Consider the following 18,018-nt stretch of genomic DNA (forward strand, 5'->3'; position numbering starts at 1 on the left):
CAACGAATCAATCAATCTGCTGGTGGCACAATCAATCTGCTTGCTGGCACAACGAATCAATCAAGCTGCTGGTGGCACAATCAATCTGCTTGCTGGCACAACGAATCAATCAATTTGCTGATGGCACAATCAATCTGCTTGCTGGCACAATTAATCAATCAAGCTGCTGCTGGCACAATCAATCTGCTGTAGGCACAGTGAATCAATCAATCTGCTGCTGGCACAATCAATCTGCCGTAGGCACAGTGAATCAATAAATCTGCTGCTGGCACAGTGAATCAATCAATCTGCTGCTGGCACAATCAATCTGCTGTAGGCACAGTGAATCAATCAATCTGCTGCTGGCACAATCAATCTGCCGTAGGCACAGTGAATCAATAAATCTGCTGCTGGCACAATCAATTTGCTGTAGGCACAGCGAATCAATCAATCTGCTGCTGGCACAATCAATCTGCTGTTGGCACAGTGAATCAATCAATCTGCTGCTGGCACAATCATTCTGCTTGCTGGCACAACGAATCAATCAATCTGCTGCTGGCACAATCAATCTGCTTGCTGGCACAACGAATCAATCAATCTGCTGCTGGCACAATCAAGCTGCTTGCTGGCATAACGAATCAATCAATCTGCTGCTGGCACAATCAACTTGCTGTAGGCACAGCGAATCAGTAAATCTGCTGGTGGCACAAGCAATCTGCTGGTGGCACAATCAATCTGCTGGTGGCATAATAAATGTTCCGGCTGGCACAATCTGCTTGCTGGCTCAATCAATATTCCTACTGTCATAATCAGTCCTCTTCAGGCACAGTCAATGCACTGCTGGCACAATCAATATGCTGCTGGCACGATTAAAATAATCTCAGCAAAAATGTATTTCAAAACAGTATTGAGTAGGCTTACAATTGACAAACAAGGAAGGTCCCAACACGTGGAAGCGAAACGTCGGACATCGTGCCGGGCAAACACTGTGGCGCGACACCGGAAGTGGCAGCGGGGAGCATCGACAGTTTGGGGAGTTTAGCTTCTCCTTTTTTTTATCGTAAAGCCCCCCCCCAACCCCGGGATAAAGGCGCTCATCGTTAACACTGACCCCCCCCCCCCCCCCTCTAACGGCGAGGGGTAAGGGGAGGCACGCGGGTGCCCAGATGGAAACGCTGGTTGCAGCGGTCAGCGCACGGCACCGAAACCGTGAACCCGGTGACCGCTGACTTCGATTCCCAAGCCGCGGCTAATCGTGTCACATCCAGCGGCGCGGCGCGCGACATCTACATCGCTCGAACCAGGGGGTCGGCAACCCGCGGCTCCGGAGCCGCATGCGGTGGCTCTTTAAGGACCGCTTCGTGACCGTTGTTCACATTGCGTTGCGGCTCTTGAAATATTGATGGGGGTTTTTTTACCGAATTAAAAAAAAGACTGTTCTTGTCACATTGGTGGCCCACCCCTGGCCCAACCGCTTCTTCCCCACTTCACCAATCCCACACTTCTGACCAGCGCAGGGAAGTATTGTCAAACAAACCCCCATGACCAGCACGGCCTATGGAGGCCTCCATCTACAGTAGCAGTGGATTGACAAAGGGCTGTAAAATGTTATAGTTAATAATAATAAAATGTATAACAGATCTACTTGTATAGGAGAATAATGGCACGTACGGGTTTGCCCCATCATCTCCAACGCGCTTTAAAATCTCATCTTGACCATTCGAAAGCTGTAGAATGAGGACCTCCTGATGTCCGGTCTGAACGTGAAGCGGAGAGGGAAGTGTTGTGCCCTGCAGTGTGGTGAGGGGCTGAGTGTGTTAGTGAGTGGCTGAGTGAGTAGCTGAGTGTGTTAGTCAGTGGCTGACTGTGTTCGTGAGTGGCTGAGTGAGTGTGTTAGTGAGTGGCTGAGTGAGTGTGTTAGTGAGTGGCTGAGTGAGTGTGTTAGTGAGTGGCTGAGTGAGTGTGTTAGTGAGTGGCTGAATGAGTGTGTTAGTGAGTGGCTGAGTGAGTGTTAGTGAGTGGCTGAGTGAGTGTGTGAGTGAGTGGCTGAGTGAGTGTGTTAGTGAGTGAATGAGTGAGTGTGTTAGTGAGTGGCTGAGTGAGTGTGTTAGTGAGTGGCTGAGTGAGTGTGTTAGTCAGTGGCTGAGTGAGTGTGTTAGTGATTGGCTGAGTGAGTGTGTTAGTGAGTGGCTGAGTGAGTGTGTGAGTGAGTGGCTGAGTGAGTGTGTTAGTCAGTGGCTGAGTGAGTGGCTGAGTGAGAGGCTGAGTGAGTGTGTTAGTGAGTGGCTGAGTGAGTGTGTTAGTGAGTGGCTGAGTGAGTGTGTGAGTGAGTGGCTGAGTGAGTGTGTTAGTGAGTGGCTGAGTGAGTGTGTGAGTGAGTGGCTGTGTGAGTGTGTTAGTGAGTGGCTGAGTGAGTGGCTGAGTGAGTGTGTTAGTGATTGGCTGAGTGAGTGTGTTAGTGAGTGGCTGAGTGAGTGTGTTAGTGAGTGGCTGAGTGAGTGTGTTAGTGAGTGGCTGAGTGAGTGTGTTAGTGAGTGGCTGAGTGAGTGTGTTAGTGAGTGGCTGAGTGAGTGTGTAAGTGAGTGGCTGAGTGAGTGTGTTAGTGAGTGGCTGAGTGAGTGTGTTAGTGAGTGGCTGAATGAGTGTGTTAGTGAGTGGCTGAGTGAGTGTTAGTGAGTGGCTGAGTGAGTGTGTGAGTGAGTGGCTGAGTGAGTGTGTTAGTGAGTGACTGAGTGAGTGTGTTAGTGAGTGGCTGAGTGAGTGTGTTAGTGAGTGGCTGAGTGAGTGTGTTAGTCAGTGGCTGAGTGAGTGTGTTAGTGATTGGCTGAGTGAGTGTGTTATTGAGTGGCTGAGTGAGTGTGTGAGTGAGTGGCTGAGTGAGTGAGTGGCTGAGTGAGTGTGTTAGTGAGTGGCTGAGTGAGTGTGTGAGTGAGTGTGTTAGTGATTGGCTGAGTGAGTGGCTGAGTGAGTGTGTTAGTGATTGGCTGAGTGAGTGTGTTAGTGAGTGGCTGAGTGAGTGTGTTAGTGAGTGGCTGAGTGAGTGTGTTAGTGAGTGGCTGAGTGAGTGTGTTAGTGAGTGGCTGAGTGAGTGTGTTAGTGAGTGGCTGAGTGAGTGTGTTAGTGAGTGACTGAGTGAGTGTGTTAGTGAGTGGCTGAGTGAGTGTGTTAGTGAGTGGCTGAGTGAGTGTGTTAGTGAGTGGCTGAGTGAGTGTGTTAGTGAGTGGCTGAGTGAGTGTGTTAGTGAGTGACTGAGTGATTGTGTTAGTGAGTGGCTGAGTGAGTGTGTTAGTGAGTGGCTGAGTGAGTGTGTTAGTGAGTGGTTGAGTGAGTGTGTGAGTGAGTGGCTGAGTGAGTGAGTGGCTGAGTGAGTGTGTTAGTGAGTGGCTGAGTGAGTGTGTGAGTGAGTGGCTGTGTGAGTGTGTTAGTGAGTGGCTGAGTGAGTGTGTGAGTGAGTGGCTGTGTGAGTGTGTTAGTGAGTGGCTGAGTGAGTGGCTGAGTGAGTGTGTTAGTGATTGGCTGAGTGAGTGTGTTAGTGAGTGGCTGAGTGAGTGTGTTAGTGAGTGGCTGAGTGAGTGTGTTAGTGAGTGGCTGAGTGAGTGTGTTAGTGAGTGGCTGAGTGAGTGTGTGAGTGAGTGGCTGTGTGAGTGTGTTAGTGAGTGGCTGAGTGAGTGGCTGAGTGAGTGTGTTAGTGATTGGCTGAGTGAGTGTGTTAGTGAGTGGCTGAGTGAGTGTGTTAGTGAGTGGCTGAGTGAGCGTGTTAGTGAGTGGCTGAGTGAGTGTGTTAGTGAGTGGCTGAGTGAGTGTGTTAGTGAGTGGCTGAGTGAGTGTGTTAGTGAGTGACTGAGTGATTGTGTTAGTGAGTGGCTGAGTGAGTGTGTTAGTGATTGGCTGAGTGAGTGTGTTAGTGAGTGGCTGAGTGAGTGTGTGAGTGAGTGGCTGAGTGAGTGTGTTAGTGAGTGGCTGAGTGAGTGTGTTAGTGAGTGGCTGAGTGAGTGTGTGAGTGAGTGGCTGAGTGAGTGTGTTAGTGAGTGGCTGAGTGAGTGTGTTAGTCAGTGGCTGAGTAAGTGTGTTAGTGAGTGGCTGAGTGAGTGTGTTAGTGAGTGACTGAGTGAGTGCGTTAGTGATTGGCTGAGTGAGTGTGTTAGTGATTGGCTGAGTGAGTGTGTTAGTGAGTTGCTGAGTGAGTGTGTTAGTGAGTGACTGAGTGAGTGTGTTAGTGAGTGGCTGAGTGAGTGTGTTAGTGATTGGCTGAGTGAGTGTTAGTGAGTGGCTGAGTGAGTGTGTTAGTGAGTGACTGAGTGAGTGTGTTAGTGAGTGACTGAGTGAGTGTGTTAGTGATTGGCTGAGTGAGTGTGTTAGTGAGTGACTGAGTGAGTGTGTTAGTGAGAGACTGAGTGAGTGTGTTAGTGAGTGACTGAGTGAGTGTGTTAGTGAGTGGCTGAGTGAGTGTGTGAGTGAGTGGCTGAGTGAGTGTGTTAGTGAGTGGCTGAGTGAGTGTGTTAGTTAGTGGCTGAGTGAGTGTGTGAGTGGCTGAGTGAGTGTGTTAGTGAGTGACTGAGTGAGAGTGTGAGTGACTGAGTGAGTGTGTTAGTGAGTGACTGAGTGAGTGTGTTAGTGAGTGGCTGAGTGAGTGTGTGAGTGAGTGGCTGAGTGAGTGTGTTAGTGAGTGGCTGAGTGAGTGTGTTAGTGAGTGGCTGAGTGAGTGTGTTAGTCAGTGGCTGAGTGAGTGTGTTAGTGATTGGCTGAGTGAGTGTGTTAGTGAGTGGCTGAGTGAGTGTGTGAGTGAGTGGCTGAGTGAGTGAGTGGCTGAGTGAGTGTGTTAGTGAGTGGCTGAGTGAGTGTGTGAGTGAGTGGCTGAGTGAGTGTGTTAGTGAGTGGCTGTGTTAGTGAGTGGCTGAGTGAGTGTGTTAGTGAGTGGCTGAGTGAGTGTGTGAGTGAGTGGCTGAGTGAGTGAGTGGCTGAGTGAGTGTGTTAGTGAGTGGCTGAGTGAGTGTGTTAGTGAGTGGCTGAGTGAGTGTGTTAGTGAGTGGCTGTGTTAGTGAGTGGCTGAGTGAGTGTGTTAGTGAGTGGCTGAGTGAGTTTGTTCGTGATTGGCTGAGTGAGTGGCTGAGTGAGTGGCTGAGTGAGTGTGTTAGTGAGTGGCTGAGTGAGTGGCTGAGTGAGTGTGTTAGTCAGTGGCTGAGTGAGTGTGTTAGTGAGTGGCTGAGTGAGTGTGTTAGTCAGTGGCTGAGTGTGTTAGTGAGTGGCTGAGTGGCGATAGCGACGACAACATTGTGGCTGGGAGCTTTCTCTTTGCATTTTGTTACACCCCGGTGAAACGTGGAACATTCGGCCAACGTTGACCCAACGCTTGATGAACGTTTGATGAACGTTTCGAACCACGTGCCAACGTCGGCCTATAGTTGCATGTTGACTTGGACTGTGGTGCTGTGAAAACATCGGCTCATTTGATAAGTGTGACCTCTTCAGGTTTTCGGAACTGATTTGTGATGTTAGTATCTTCCGGGCTTGTCCCCCTCCCGCCCCGCCGCCGTCATGGGAATGTGGAATTTCCAGCACTGGTGTCAGGTCGCCAGCTGAGACACTTGTTATTATTCTGACTCCCTAGCAATGGGTTGTCGTGTATGGATTGCCTGGCACTGTCATTGGAATGTGGAATTGTGACCATTCGACATTTCAATGAACTGTTCTTACAGCAATCACAGCGTTTAATGTTTGAGGTCTGGTTAAACCGTAACTGGAACTCTAACCATATCCCTATTGCCTAAAATGAGCCCTAACTTTAACCACAACCTTTACCCTAACCCATCAACCCTAACACCTAACTATAACCATGATTTTACAACTATTAATCTCGTTCATGGCACTAACCAATCACCCCTTACTTTCACCCAAGTCCAATTGTGATGACCCCTTTTAACCACTAAATTTGACTCGAACTCTAGCCAGCGTCAACCACACCGTCAACATTGATAACATTAACGTCGTATGTATCTACCAGTGGTTCTTAACATTTACTGTAGCCTTGCACCCCTTTGGTTCTCAAACGCTAAACAATGTACAATGATAATAAGTTCGTAGGTTCGATGAAACAAAGTCGTTGGACTTACATGCCCGTGCCTTAGTTGTGTTTCGATGATTTACCGTCTAAGCAAATCTGGCCATACCTCGCACCCCCCATGAAGAGCATCTCGCACCCCCAGGGGGTGCGTGCACCCCAGGTTAAGAACCACTGGCATCTAAAAAGGCTTGATTGAGTCTCGAGACTCATTTTCAGGAGGATCATGTCTTGAGTTGTTTGGCCAATTTCAGAAAAACCCCCACGAGCCTCTCACGGCGTGGGGAGGCCCTCATCCAGCAGCGGATTTACAAAACGGGATGTAAATCGTAATTATTATTTTTGCTAATGAATGGAAAATAACAAAAATCCGAGCCACAGTGGTGCGTTTGCGGTCATGCAGCCCACATTTCGGACCACACAGCAAACGTGACCGTGGTCTGCACTCCTTCGACGGAGGAGGAACAACAGAGCTGACAAAAACTCTCTCTCTCTCCTGTTGCCCTCTCGTCGTGCCCAGCAGTAGCAGCGGTAGACCTCGACGTTGGCGTCGAGCTCCTGAACATCGAGACCACCCTCATTAGGAAGCCACCGGAGCTATGCACTTTTAAATCGCCTGAATTGAAAACTCATTTCTTTGTAGAACTGCTTTTTGTGTATAGTTTGTTGTCCTTCCCCACCGCATCGCCGATTAGCACGGTTGTCTTCGCACGGTGCGAAAGAAGTCCAACATGCACACACGCGTACATCACGCGTACATCACGCGCACATCACGTGCACATCACGCGTACATCACGCGCGGGAACAACAGAGGAGAGTCGCCAGGCGGCCGCGGGACTAACTGTTTGCGCGCTGTGTCTCTCCGACCCCACAGACCCCAAACGTCAGAAGTCTGACCCCAGCTCCGCCGCGCTCCATGGCTCGTCCCCGCGACTGGACACCCCGGCCTGCACCGACACGGACTCGGCCACGGCGTCGTCCCCTGACCTCCTCCACCCGCCCACGTCCACCCTCTCGTCCCCGGAACTGCGGCCGCCGGCGCCGGCCTCGTCCACCTCTCCACCCCCTCACCCTCCCCAACCACCTCACCACGGCCAGCCGGACGGACTCGTCGTCTCCTCGTTAGAGGCCAGACTCATACAGGCGGCGGCGGCAGCGGCCGCGTCGTCGTCATCGTCGTCGTCGTCCTCCTCATCCTCCTCGCTCCTTCACCTCGTTCAGCGGCCGGCGTCCGCGTCGTCCGGGGCCGAGCGAGCGACTCCCGGGGACTCCACCCCGGCCGCCGCCTCGTCGTACCTCCCCGCTTCCTCTTCGCCGGTAATCATCGGCAAGGATCTCTCCTCTGACCCCAACCGTTCACCGCTCTGCTCTGACAGCAGCGGAGGCGGAATGGTCGTGGTCAGGGACGAGCAGGCCATCATGAGCCGGGCCTACCCGTGCCGTGCGTCCGCCGGCTCCTCTTCGTCCTCCTCCTCGTCGTCGTCGTCGTCGTCCAACTCCGCGCCATGCGCCGGCGGCCGCGCCCAGCTGGAGCTGCTGAGTCGCGTGTTCCCCACGCACCAGCGCGACGCGCTCGACCTGGTGCTGCAGGGCTGCGCCGGGGACGTCCTGCGCGCCATCGAGCAGATCCTCAACCACCGGGACCTCGACTTCTTCAAGGGCGCCGGGGCCGGGGGGCCCTCCAACGCCGCCAACGGCGGGATGGGCGGCGGCGGCGCCGGAAATTTCTCGCCGTTGGCCGCCGCCGCGGCCGCGGCCGCGGCCGCGTCGGGCCACCTGCCCGGCGGCGTGGGCACGGCCATTCCCGTGTCCCTGCACGGCTCCCACGCGGCCATGCTGAGCGCGCACCACCAGGGGATCGTGGCCGCGGCCGGCGGCGCTGCAAGCGGCGGGGTCGGCGGCGGCTGCGGCGGGGGCGGAGGAACGATCGGCGGCGGCGGCGGCATGAGCTTGGGTGCCACGGCCACCTTCCCGGGGCTCAAGTCGGCCTTCTCGCCCCTGCCGTCGCGGCTGGGTCCGGACGCGTCCGCCTACTCCCTGGGGGGACCCCCGCTGGGCTTCAGCCCCCTGCGGCTGGCGTACGCGCAGGCACAGGGCCGCGGGCTGGCCGCCGCCTTCATGAACCCGTACTCGGCGGCGGCCGCGGCGAGCGCCCTGCTGCCCCACGTGGGACTCAGGCCGCAGCTCGAGTACCACCAGTTCCTGCCGCACGTGCAGGGCTCGGCGGCGGCGGCCGCGGCGGCCGCGGCGGCCGCGGCGGCCGCAGCGGCGGCGGTCGCCCCGCACAAGGAGGGGGGCGGCTACGTGAACGGACTGCACGCCGCGCTAGCCACGAGCCATCAGCCGCCCAAGCAGTAGCGGTGGCGGCGGCGGCGGTGTGCAGCGGCCGTGCTGCAACCTTCACCCCCTACCCCGTCGCCCCATAGTTCGTCGTGAAACTCGGCAACGTAAATGAAAGTGAACATGTAGACGCAAACGTTCGTGTGTACAAATGTGTAGCCCGATGCTCCCTCCGCGAACCGTGCCCCCTCCACCCCGCCGTTCCCCCGCGCGCTGTGATTGTGTTGGTTGCTTAACCATACTTCACCGCGCTGGTCAGTACAGGAAGGTGATCGGAGGGAGGGATTGAAGGGTCAGCCGAGGACCGCTTGAAGCGTCAGCCCGGGTGGGGAATCGAACCCGGGCGGCCGGGTTCTCATGTCGAAGCTTCTTGCTAAGCTGCTGCCCTGCCGCTCCCGTCCCCAACGCGGCACGTGAACACGGTGCGCTCGTGTTTGGTCCGGTGTCCACTTGGGTGAGTCTCATCGGCAGCCCCAGGCCAGCTAAACAAATGCTGTTGTGTAAACCCAGACGCGATTGGTGTTGTCTCAACCCAGACGCGATTGGCAAGGGCACCCCCTTAAAGGTGTGGATTCCGTTCAGCGACAAACATCTAAATTGAGATGTATTTTTTCAACACAACGCAATTTTAGGATCATAATTCTTACGAACCATTAGCGTTCATTCATCACGCATTGCTTCCTTCTTCCTGCTCGACCTCATAACTTTTAGACTAAACTTAAACTAAGCTCTTCTATTTTACCAGGTACGGCCCACTGAGCTGTTTGCTGATTTTCAGAAGCCACCTGGCCACAGACGAACGAAAAGTGGCTTGCCGTGTGGAAATTTATAGCAGCCCAAAATAATCTAAACGCATGTTCAATCTAAATGTGGAGGTAAAAACCCCCAGAGGATTCTGGAGAATATCCACGCGACCATGTAGAGAGAGAGAAAGAGACATGCAAACTCAAAATATACCACAGGCGATCAGGGTCGCGATCGAACCCACGAACTAACAGCATACTCGGCGAGGGAGATAACATCTCACGGCCACGGCGTATTACTCAATGCATACATCGTCACCACCATCACCACCATCATCAACTGCCTCTCGGTCTCGCATTGGTCTCCGACCTCTGGGTGCCACTGTCATCTCTGGGTCGCTGTGACTCGTCTCCCACCTCTTTCGTCACCGCCTCCATCTGTGACGTCGTCGCTGTCGTCTGCCTGCATCACAAGGGGGGTGTACATTGAGAGATCTGAGTGGCTCTGTGTTGGTGTTGTCGTTGTTGTTGTTGTCGTGGTAGGTGTTTTTGTCGTGGTGGTGTTGGTTGTGATTGTGGTTGTTGTTGGTGGTGGTGGTGATGCGAGGCTGATTGCGATGTCTGATTGTAATGTCTGGGCCAGTTATTTAGAAACGCACTCGAGGGCGCATTAATGAATGAATGAACGAATAAATGTGGAAAGGAATGAATTAATGAAAGCGACGGCCCAATTAGCACGTGGACGCATGGAACGGGATACGTGGACGAACGGACGATTGAATGAACGTTTGCACGAAAAACGCACGAACGAATGGAGCAACGGGCATTGAACGTGCGGGACAAATGGGGGAATGAATGCTGCTGATGCACGAACGAATGTGCGGACGTGCACACGCGAAAGGGAAGGATTCGCGCACACACGAGTTGGTGCACGAGCGAACGAAATAACCGACGGAGGAATGAATCGAACGCATGGGTGAACGAATCATCGCGGGAACGCAGTCGCCTTCTAACATGGACACATACCACACACACACACACACCGCAAACGCACGTGCCTCAATATGCTGCGCGTAACGTTGCGAGCACGCGTGCATCTACACGTACACACAAAGGTCCTCCGCATAGCCTCAACAGACTGTGGGCGTAAGTGCTGTTAGCGGGCACCCTATGAAGGCTGGCACGGCACAAGTGGAGGGTGGGTTGCCAGCACCACGCCCGGCCGCCTTTGTCTCTCTAGTGGCGATGTCTACACACCGCACCAGGAACTATACACTATATATTCACAAATAAATATGCAGTACATACGCGCGCACACACAAAGATATACTATATATACACACATACACGTGCACACACACATGTACTATACATATACATACGCATGCACACACACAAACATATACTATATATACACACATACACGTGCACACACATACATATACTATATATACACACATACGCGTACACACACACAAGCATACCAATTCATATCCTATATCGCAATACACATGTATTCATACTGGAGGAATCCGATGAGCTATGAAGCTCATTTTCACAAATGTCCAGTCGGAGCAGCGGGTCAGAACGTTACAGGAACAGCGACAAAACGATGCACATACAAACTCATCTTTACACAATTACACACATGTGTGTATATAGTATGTGTATATAATTACACGCGCATGCCTACACATACATACAAACATGCACTTACTTTATACACAAAGACAAAGACCCCCCCCCCCCTCCGTATAGCCTGGACAGACTGTAGGGGCAAATGCTGTTAGCGAGCACCTATGAAGGCCGGCACGGCACACGAGGCTGGGTGGCCAGCACCACGCCCGGCCGCCTTTGTCTCCCCAGTGGCGATGTTTACACATCGCACTTGGTACTCATTTGTGGCTGAGTCGACCGAGGGGAGGCCCAGGACCGGTTCAGATAATTGTCACTGATGTTGGCCGTGAGCGCGAATCGAACTTGGGTCGCCAGGTTCGGAGTGTAGTGCGAGAACCACTGCACCACTGCTCCCCATACACACATGTACACACAAACACACCAACACAGACGCACGCATTCCGGATGATTTGGGCATATGCGTGCGTAAATGTAAGCATCAGCACTGGGGAGACAAAGGCGGTCGGATGTGGTGCTGTCCTCCCATCTTCAAAGCACTTGCCCCATCGGCCTGTGTAGGCTACACGGGGATATCGGTCTTTGTACTGTGTATACTTGACCGCACAGTGTACAATACAAATTGTATCTGTACATAACAACAACAACAACAACGTATACACTCCGATGTGTGTTACGGGATGTACCCGCGTGTTCGTTCGGCCATGGTGCCCGACGTTTCGGTGCCATCGGGAACAATTCGACACGCGGTACAAACCCCACACTCGGCAAACCCCGAGACTCACGTCGCCATAGCCGCATGCGGCTCTTCGGCGACTGATCCGTCACCTTTTTCTTGCCGAGGACAACACCGTCTCGGATTCACCGCCAGTGCGTTTGCGGCTCCTAAAATGTCGATGGTTTTTGTTGTTTGTTACCGAGTTCGAAAAATAGTTTTTTGGCTCGTCTCGTTAAATCTTGACTTAAAGCTTTCGTGACTGCAGGAATTTATATTATCTGGGTCTTTCGGTAAAGTTACGTAGATAGGTTATTTGATAGATAGATAGATTATTTGAATCTATCTATCTTTGAACCTATCTACGTGAATTTACCGAAAGTCCCAAAGAATATCTTCTCGTTAATTTTTGGCTTTTTATCCGATCCCTGACACGAAAGACGCGGACGCATGCCCGAGACGAACTGCGTAGCCAAATGAACACTCCGCACAACACGGAGACACGCGCGCTCGACGGACCGCACGCACGAGACGACGCTTTGGGACAAGAGGAGCCGCACAGCGTCACGGACGATAGGGGGACGGCTGCGTGGGGGAGAACTCGACACTTGGTGGGTGCATTTGTATCGGAAAACGCAATGGATAATCCATGATTCAACCGTGATTCGGCGTTGTCAGTGGTGCACAATTAACACAATTAGCACCAACTCACCATATCCAACTCAACAATTTCGTCAATTACACTTATGTGGTTAAAACAAAAAGGACACGTGGATAATTATCGGGGTAGAGTGACTCTCGCACATCGGCCAGGGAGATCGAGTGTCTCTACCTCTAGAGTGACTCCACCTCTCTGGTCTATGTGCTGTGAATAAGGGTCATTGCCCGAAACGTCGCCTCCTATATAATTTGTTTTATTTTATGTTTAACTCGACAATGTTGGCGACGAAAGTTTCCTATAAATTGATGTGCGTCAATAACAACACTGTGTGTGGCCTTATAAGGAATATATAAATAATAGACGACGTTTCGGGCAATTGCTATTTTCCATAGGTGCTATGAAGAGGGGCTATTGTCTGATGGAAATATACAATAGGCGACGTTTCGGGTAACGGCCCTTTTTCATAGGTGCTATGGAGAAGGGAAATATACTTTTTTTCTTTTCGAGGTCACAAGTATCAATGCCACCGAGTTGTCGTACATATTGCCATGATGTGTGTAGATGAAGAGAGACACCACATCCGAACGGTGCCCGGTTGCTTCAACAGCACAGAGCAGCGCGCGCCGCGCGAACAGAAAGCCGCGGAGATCCTGTCGCATTGCGCGACACCGCCACCAGTCCCCGTTGCCCGTCCCTTGGGCACGGGCGCTCAGTTGTATTTGGTGGCGATTTAAGAAGAGGTGACCAACAACGCAGTTCTTCAGGAACTGGTGGTTTTGCTTCGCGCGCACGGTTGAAAGCTCTCGTGCACGTCGTTGCATGTTGCTGACATCACGTGTGTGTGTGTGGGCTGGTGGATGTGATGCGTGTACGCGTACGGGGTGTATGTTTGGGGAGCGTGCATGTGGGGTGCGTGTGAATGTGTATGGTTCGTGTGCGGTGTGCGAGTGTGTGCGTGAGATTGTGTTGGGGAGCGGTAGTGCGGCGGTTAGCGCTGCGCTGCGAACACGGCGACCCCGAGTTCGATTCCCGCTCGAGGCCAGCAACAGTGACGATTACCTGAACCGGTCCTGGACCTCCCCTAGGTCGACTCAGTCTCAAAATGAGTACCTGGTATAGTGTGTAAACATCGTCATTCTGGACACAAACCGGCCGGGCGTGGTGCTGGCCACCCACCCCCTCGAGTGCCGTGCCGGCCTGCATCGGTGATGCTCGCTCACAGCACTTGCCCCAGCAGTCTGTTCAAGCTATACGGGGGATCTTTGTTTATGTATTGCTTTATGCCCGAGCCAGTCACACGAAGAGCACCACATGGATATCTTACAACCCTGTTATAATAAAACAACATCTGAATCATGAATACACTACATTATAATCTTATTTCACGTAGCGTACAAACATACAGCTCCAGCCCACTTGTCTGCTGCAGGCTCGTGAACGGAGCTCCGCCATCACTTGCCATTATTTGTCCCGACTTTACGGCCAATTCCCTACGTCTCAGCCGGGCATCGCAAGTCATACACATCGGTTTAGATTCCCCAGTGAACGTTGAATGTTGGTTCAACGTTCAGGTCAACGTTCGTCCAACCACATGCCAACGTTGGCCCGACGTCACCCGAACCTTACTGGGTTCTTCGATTCGGTTTTTTTTACTGAACGTAGCTCTGTTATGACCGCATCTCATTTCCATACCTGTTAATTCCTTATCAGTGCCCTGCCTTATTGCAGACCAACTCAGACCTGATTGGTCACCCCGTGCCCTTATAGATCTCAACGTTCATCCTACAAATTCCCATCGCAAGCGAGAAACACAAACAAATAGTCCAACACATTTTTGTTAGCCCGTAATTGAAACGGCTGTACGCCGTATGGACCTAGAAACTCAACTTCCCTGTGCGGGAATACGGAGTAACGGGTACGGGTTAGAGACACGGCGTGCGTTAACTTCACGTGCGGCGTCTTGAATTGTTAAACTGAGCTCACACAAAGACTCGGACCCCCCCCCCCGTCCTCCCCCTACGATAGCCGCACACGCTCTGGGGGGGGGGGGGGGAGTTCCGTTCGCAAGGACCTCAAGGCGCGGCCGTCTTTGTCTCCCCATTGTTGATTTTGATTACACGCACCACGACCGGATGCGCGTGCACGGCTGAACCGACTTGGGAACTGAGTGTCAGGGACCGGTCCTCGCAATCGACAATGACGTGAGCCGTGGTGGGGAATCGACACTCGGGCGGCCGGGTCTGGAGGTACGCTGCGCCAAGCCCTGCGCCACCGCTGCAGGACCTACAAACACAAAGCCGTAAAGACAAAGGTCCCCCGTGACGGATCTACAGACTTTTGGGGGCAAGTGCTGTTAGCGAGCATCTGTGAAGGCCGGCAGGGCACACGAGGGAGGGGGGGGGGGTGGTGGTCGGCACCACGACCCGGACGCCTTTGTCTCCCTAGTGGCGATGCTTACACACCACACCAGGTATTCACTTGAGCCTGAGTTGACCTAGAGGAGGCCCAGTACCGGTCCCCACACACACACACACACACGTGCGAGGATCTTGTGCACACCGTACCGTACGGCTAACGTCAGCTTACTAATCTCAACGTGAAGAGCAGTGAGTGTGGCTTGTTAAAAGGTGGGGGGGGGAGGACATTCCCACCAACTCGCGATGACCTCTCCGCAGCCCGGGTTCACGATCGAGCGACCAGCCGCACTTACGGCGATCAAATCGCTCTCGCGCAATCCTCGCAACCTCATCGATCGCCTGCAACTGCTTTGTCCGCCCACGCCCCAGCGAGTAGTTGCGCACCGCGGAAACCGAGCGGCGCGCTGAGCATTGTAACGCACTCTACTGTATGTATGTTTGTTGAACTTCTTTCGCACCGTACGTAGACAACAGTGTCGCAGCCCAGTCATAGCCTGCTTGCTGCCTTGCTGCTGCTTCCGTTGCTGCCTTCCAGCGTGTTCCCCTGTGGGTTCCCTCTGCGATTGTGAGATGCAATTTGCATGAACGACGACGACGATGCTTTGTGCATACAGACCTGAGCGTTGTTAATCATCATCATTATTATGGAATACGTCGCTACGGGTCGCTGAGCGGAGATCGATGCTTTGAAATGCGAGTCTCGACTGTGAGAAGTAGCCGGTTTTTAGTATCGATTACAGAGGCGTGCAGGTGTGAGCCCGGCTATAGAAGACCCGGCAGGGCGCATTGAAAGGGGTTCGAGAATGAAGCGAGAGACTGGGTGCCTGGAGCATGACGAACCCAGTAAACATGCGAACGTTGAGCCAACGTTGGCTCAACGTTGGCATGTTCACTGGGTGGTTTGGAGGTTGTACGCACCAGAGGGCGAACGCATTTGTCAAGGAAGTTTGCGAGTCGGTTGCATAAATTCGTGGAATTTTGCATGCATTCTCAGGCAGTGGCAGATGAATCTTCAGGCGATGTGAGTTGAATTTTTTGTCAGCGTCAGATGAATATTCAGACAGTGTCAGTGAGATTTTCAGGCAATGTCAATTGAAATTTGCAGGCGATGTCAGTTGAATCTTCTGGCAATGTCAATGGCATTTTTGTTTCTTATTTCAGTTGAATTTCCATGCAGTTGTCAGATACATTTTAAGACATTGAACCCGCATTTTGAGTCGTCCTTGAAACTCCTGAATAATTTCAGGTGCTTTCCCTGAAATGTATTTTTAGAGTGTGTATATATACAGTATATATATCATGAATAAACAAATAAAACACGTGACGTACAATTACTGACACGCAAAGGTCGGAATGTTTATTTTTCATTATAAGCCGGGTCTGTAAATCAAGGGACAACCTCCTCCAACAATATATCTCATCCGTGTACTCCTCTGCGTTGTGTTCATTATGTACATAGTGCCTGTGTACACATTGTGTCGACGGTGATGATGACATTCCACGGTCGGTGATTAAAATAAATGACTATATAATTCGGAACTTACGCTCTAAATACCGCATATGAACGTCGTTTTTAGGTATATTTATACTCAAGTCGTGTTGCAAAAGAAATTACCGAGATGTGTGTGTGTGTGTTTTAGCGATGGAGAAGTTACGATTTTTCAACGTCCCCGCGTGTGTGTGTGTTTTACATCTCTCTATAGACCAGGATGGATCGCGCACACACACGCGCACGTACATTCACGAAAAAGCCATTCTGTATATAAACAAAAGCAAACGCATTATGATCTCATCTTTGGGTGTACAGACGGTCAGGTTATACCTAAAGACGTTTCGCAAAAAGTTGCCCAATATGAACGGATGTGTGTGTGTGTACCTATGTGGATTTGGAATATTGCTGGAATAACTGTTGAAACAAACTGTCACTGTTTATTATCGTTACGATTACAAATGTTGAGAATTTAACTCCTCTTTCCACGTGTAATATACGAAAACGCAGTACGGTATATACGTGCATTATATATACTGTAATTAGCGCTGCGTTATATTATTTATTGAATAAATGTCACTGAAAAAATATGTCCATGGCGTTTTGCGATTTGTATTACAATATTGTCCAGTCCGCCGACACTCATATAAAGAAAATATATCTCTGGTTACCCAAAAGTCAGAACGCATAGGGTTATATTTATTTTAACAAATCACAACTTACTTGATTTTAACAAATGCCCATACTGACTCTTCGTGTTTAGTCCATTCTCTCTCAACATTTTGAATGGAATCTGAAAAGCAGGAATGCAAATACATATTAATAATAGATAGAATATTAACTTTAAGAATAAACAATATTTTTTTAAGCCAATGTTAATACATTAAATAACACTACGTGTCCTGACTTTTGGGCAACCCTGTATAATATATTAAAAGACAACGATCCCCCCTATAGCCTAAACAAACTGTTGGGGCAAGTGCTGTTAGTGAGCACCTATCAAGGCCAGCACGGCACGCTAGGGAGTGGATAGCCACCACCACGCCCGGCCGCCTTTGTCTCCCCAGTGCCGATAAATTGACAACACTACACCAAGTACTCATTTGAGGCTGGGTCGACGTAGGTGAGGCACAGAAACGGTTTAAATATTCTCCAGTTATTGGTCGTGAACGGGAATCGAAGGGTTCGATGCGCAATGAAATACGCAATACACGTATACACACACACACATCTAATATGATTGTATACACATAATACACGTAACTTTACGTGTGTGCATTTACTGTATATGTATGTATACATATGTGTTTCTACAGGTTGTGTGTGTATGCATGTTCATGTGTATGCAAACTTAGACACATATGCATTCGTGTATATGTGTCCATGCATGCGTGCGTGTCTATGCCCGTACATATATTTCTAAGTGTTACACTTGTATGTGAATGTGTGCGTGTAAACGCTCCCTATATATTGAATACAAATAAAACAAAAACTAATATACAGCCCACGTCAAATCCACTGCTGGATGAAGGCTTCTTCCTTCCCAGACCTTGGTCCGTCATTGGGGTTGTTTGACCATACTTCACCACGCTGGTCAGCAGTGTGGGTCGATGAAGGTGGGTCTGTCCATGACCAGTTCAGATGTCACTTGCCATTGATGTTAGCCGTGGCCGAGGATCGAACTCAAACAGCCCCGCCCGCTCAGACGCTCCCCAAAACCACCGCTCCCCAAAACAGTCTCTCTGCGTGTCGACAGTATATGGGGAGCGGTGGCAGTGTGGTTAGCGCGCTCCGCTACGACCTGTAACAGACTGTCGGGGCAAGGACTCTTGTTAGCGAACACTTATAAAGGCCGGGATGGCACACGTAGGGGCGGATGGCCACCACCACGCTCGGCCGCCTTTGTCTTCCCAGTGACGATGTTTACACCAGAGTTTTTATTCAAGGTTGAGTCGACCTAGGGGAGGCCAAGGACCGGTTC

General features: G+C 51.4%; 1 protein-coding gene across 1 annotated transcript in view; it reads left to right on the forward strand.

The window, feature by feature from the left end:
- The window catches only part of DMRTA2 (DMRT like family A2), a 47,905-nt gene extending 32,019 nt beyond the window's left edge, over positions 1-15,886 (forward strand). Inside the window, exon 3 of the mRNA XM_078605411.1 lies at positions 6,912-15,886. Coding sequence (XP_078461537.1) covers positions 6,912-8,395 — 1,484 coding nt within the window. The 3' untranslated portion in view covers positions 8,396-15,886. The remainder of the gene's footprint in view (positions 1-6,911) is intronic.
- Positions 15,887-18,018: the final 2,132 nt, after the last annotated feature.

Source organism: Lampetra planeri, chromosome 24 (genome assembly GCF_965212315.1).
Source record: "Lampetra planeri chromosome 24, kcLamPlan1.2.h2, whole genome shotgun sequence".
In the NCBI taxonomy this organism is placed as follows: Eukaryota; Metazoa; Chordata; class Hyperoartia; order Petromyzontiformes; family Petromyzontidae; genus Lampetra; species Lampetra planeri.